This window comes from Macadamia integrifolia, chromosome 10 (assembly GCF_013358625.1).
Source record: "Macadamia integrifolia cultivar HAES 741 chromosome 10, SCU_Mint_v3, whole genome shotgun sequence".
NCBI classification, from domain to species: domain Eukaryota; kingdom Viridiplantae; phylum Streptophyta; class Magnoliopsida; order Proteales; family Proteaceae; genus Macadamia; species Macadamia integrifolia.
In genome coordinates this window covers 31,255,675-31,259,913 of record NC_056566.1, presented here as the reverse complement: position 1 = coordinate 31,259,913, position 4,239 = coordinate 31,255,675, and the positions used below count along the sequence as shown (strand labels likewise).

The window sequence follows — 4,239 nt, the reverse complement described above, 5'->3', positions numbered from 1 at the left end:
TTTAACATAAGAAATATATACAACTTGATTTTTTTTTTCTTTTTTTAAAAGGGAATCGAAGTAAGTATTATAAGCATAACCTTGTCCAAGAGATAACAACAACCCAGTCCATCCAAATTCTACAAGCTCACTAACAAATGAAATAGATTAACTCAAAACAACAACACAAAAAACAACTCGTGATCCAACCTGAATAATACTAATAATAGATCCACAAGACAGAACTAGGCTAAATATAATACCACGACTCCATCAATCACTGAATTTGAACATCGATGGCTAAAAAATTAGATCATATTTTCCCTTGGGGAGCAGGGACTAGAATAAGTTGGAATGGAAGGCGTTTGGGGTTAAACAGTTTGCATTCCACAGTTCACTCATTGCATTAGTCAATGGTATATTGATATATGGTCGCCATATTGCATTTTTGGCAACAAAATTTCTTTTTACGATTGCCAAGAACTGTCGCTAAAGATTCCTTTTCTTATAATGACTTGTCTTGCAAAAAATAATTTTCATTCTTTTTTTTTTTAATTTCTAACAAATAAAATATACTATAGGTGCTTGTAATCAGATTAATTGAAAGAAAGTGATTTTTCTCAATCAAGAAAAGAAAAAAAAAAATAGTATTTTTTATGGCCAATTTACATACACTTACCTCAAGTAACATATAATTGGTTTCCTCCAATGTTTTAGTCTTGAATTTGAAGTTTGCATTGTCATAATTATTTTCTATTGTCATAGCAACAAACATGATTGAGATAGGAAATTAGATAAACAATGTCATATGACCACCTTAGGGAAATGAGTTCTAGACAAATATTATGCCACAATGTGTTAATTTTGTTTATACATTGCTCACATGAATTGCATGCGTTTCACTAATTGTTTCTTGTCATGCATCTTATAAATGTATGAGATTTCTATGTTTTCTATTATCTATCATGAATAAATGATATTAAGGCTTGTTAGCAAGGAATGGGTTCAAGTAAAAAGGAGTTGGTTTACACCAACGTTCTCATGTGTCTATCATTCTCATTTCCATATGAAAAAAATAAGGAAAAAAAAACTCTCTAAGTGCATGGCTTACACTAGTATTCTCATGCATGTGTCTATCATTCTTTTTTCCCTATGAAAATGACATTTATACTCCATATTTTGGGGGGATAAAAATCGTCTGTTTTTCTCATCCCTGTTTTTCTTGTGTTTTGCTAGTTGAGATGACATGTGTTCAATTCATCATCAACGGTCAATATTAATTCGATTGGGTGAGGGTTATTATAATCTTGACCGTTCGCTTAAAGTAATGCCACATGTCATCTTCTACAGCTAGCAAAATAAGAAAAATAGGGATGAAGAAAATCAGACGATTTTTTTTCATTTTGAGGAGGAGAGAGAGAGATAAAGTGCTGGCACAAAACATGCCAGAACCACTTTTCAGAAGATAAAAAAGAACGGCAGGTGGGGAAGAACGGTAAGAGGAGAGAATGGGCCCTTGAGATAATCTTTCCACCTGGATATAGCCAAAAAAGGGGTACATAAAAATCCCCCCAGCCACACATCGCCCAATCCTGGAAACCCCACCCCTTCTGTTCCTCCTAAAATGTTTTGAGGAAAAACGTAAAGTAACCAGTGGCCAGTGGTGTGCATGAGCTCTGTTTTTTTTATTCATGTTTTTACTTGTTTTGTTACTTGCAGAACACGACACGTGGATAACTTTAAGACCAACGCATTGGATGTAATAATCATCACTCAACCTTGACCGTTGATCTTAAAATTGTCCACGTGTTGTGTTATGCAGGTAACAAAATAAAGAAAAACAGGGATGAGAAAAATAGAGGATTTTCATCCCCTAATTACTCATCCAGACTTCCATAAGTAGGGCCTTTTTTATAGTGTAGATCATGGCTGAGTCACACAAGGAAGGGGCATTGGACTGGAAAAACGATGGAACTGCAAATGAAACTAGGGCCGCAACACCGACAGGAACGGAAACTGCAACTGCCGGAGCAGCCCCAGCAACAGAAGCCGCAAAGGCCCTCCTCCTCTTTTTCCCAGTCAATACCAGTCAATGGTGTCAAAGTAGCGGAGGAGAAGTGGGTGATCTCGATTCGGGAGAGGCTTGAACAAGCCCATCTCGCTTCTTCAAGGCCGAAGTTCTGCATTTACAGAGTCCCCGAATACCTCCAAGGGAACGACAACAAGGCCTTCATCCCCCAAGTCGTCTCCCTGGGTCCTTACCATCACAAACGCAACGAGAGCCTCTGCGACATGGAAGAGCACAAACTGCGCTCCCTCGATCGGATTCTCAAGCGAACCAGTCAAGATGTCAAGCTCTACCTTGATTCCATCAGTGAGGTCGAAGTCCAAGCTCGCAACTGCTACGTAGGTCCAATCTCTCACACCAGCCACGAATTCGTATATATGATGGTTCTCGATGGTTGCTTCACGCTCGAGATCTTCCAAGGTGCTGTGGATGGCTTCGAGCAACTGGGCTACCCACGGAATGACCCAATCTTCGCATGGCGCAGCGTTATGCACACCATCCGCCAGGATATGGTTATGCTCGAGAACCAGATCCCACTCTTCATCCTCGATCGCCTTCTCGAACTCCAGTTCGGTGTCAATGAAGGACCAGGCGAGAGACCCCAAGCAGCCCAACTCGCACTCAGGTTCCTCGACTCTCTCATGTCGACGGACGAGACAGTGCGGAATAGAAATTGGAAGAAGCGGACCAAATACGCAAACACAGACCTCGACGGCCTCCATTGCCTCGACTTATTACGCAGAAAGCCCAAGGACTTGCGTACGAATTGGATGAGATGGAAGCCGCAGCCGTTGGATGCGATGGATGAGCAGCGGCAGCGGCAGCGGCAGCAACTGGTCCGCTGCGCAACAGAGTTGAGGGTGGCAGGGGTGAAGTTCAAGAAGAGGAATACAGAGCGATTCTGGGACGTGAAGTTCAAAAATGGAACCCTTTGCATCCCAAGGCTGTTGGTCCATGATGGGACCAAATCGCTCTTACTGAACATGAAAGCTTACGAGCACTGTCACACCGATTGTGGTAACGAAGTCACTTCTTACTTGATCTTGATGGACAATCTGATAAACTCGGATGAAGACGTGAAGTACCTCCATAGACGAAAGATCCTGGAGCACTGGTTGGGTAGTAATGCGGAAGTAGCTGAGTTCTTCAACAGCTTGTGTCAACAGGTAGCGTTCGATTTCCAGGACAGTTATATCTCTAAGATGTCAGCGGACGTGAACAATTACTGCGATAAGAGGACGAACGAATGGCTGGCCATCTTTTCGAAGAACCATTGCAGGAACCCATGGACCATCATCTCACTTTTTGCTGGGGTCGTCTTCTTGTTGCTCACTTTCGTGCAGACCTTTTACACCGTCTATGGCTACTATCGGCCCAGTTAGTTAAGCGTCACGGAATTGGGGGTTCACAGTTGGGATTTGGCAGAAGTGATCCATCGTTTCCACTAAAAGCGATTATGGTTTTAGTCAAACAAATATGAACCGAATTGATCAGCACCATTTAAATCGAAACCAAACCGATTAACACCCTTACTTTTCATCATACTTGCGAGAGGGGAATTATGTAGCTGATAAGCTTGCTGCCTTTTCAGTGAATCACTCTTGTCCTGTATGTTAGGATTCTTCCCCTCCCCCTTCTAATAACATGTAGATAATCAGTTAACAAATTAAAATATCATCATTGATACTATCTTATCAAACAAGAAAATCCACACCAACCCCTGCTGAGACGGATCCATATTTTAAAACTGAAATTATATCGCGTATAGGTCTATCTAGATATTCAATAATTCAATCATAATAACCAACGATAGATTCAGATATTCATGTCACATCGGTCATGTCGACTGACTAATATCAGTTAAAAAAAAAAAAAAACTATCACAAATATTTATACTTAATTTTTTTCAATTCAACAATATTGATTACGTAACTGATTTTTTTTGGAGGGGGAGAATACAATTGTGTAAAAACCAAAAGTATCAGTATTTTAAAAAGGAAAATAATTCATTCAAAATATGATTGATTTCGTATCAAGTATGATATTAATTGACACCAATAATGATTATATTATTATCAGTATCATTATTAGTAAGACTATGGATGCAATCGGGTACCTTTTTTATTTATTTTTTATATAATATGAATATTATCTAGGATCGATTCGTATCAAATATTATATTGATATTAACA

At 39.6% G+C, this 4,239-nt stretch overlaps 1 protein-coding gene across 1 annotated transcript; it reads left to right on the top strand.

Moving 5' to 3' along the window:
- Window positions 1–1,894: 1,894 nt before the first annotated feature.
- On the top strand, window positions 1,895–3,679 carry LOC122092415 (UPF0481 protein At3g47200-like). The gene has a single exon (XM_042662732.1). It carries the CDS (start codon window positions 1,948–1,950, stop codon window positions 3,427–3,429), a length of 1,482 nt encoding a protein of 493 aa, XP_042518666.1. The 5' UTR covers window positions 1,895–1,947; the 3' UTR covers window positions 3,430–3,679.
- The last annotated feature ends 560 nt before the right edge of the window (window positions 3,680–4,239 follow it).

Bases quoted from the DNA above. Each gene is read 5' to 3' on its own strand.
- LOC122092415 (XM_042662732.1), top strand. From the start codon at position 1,948: ATGGAACTGCAAATGAAACTAGGGCCGCAACACCGACAGGAACGGAAA.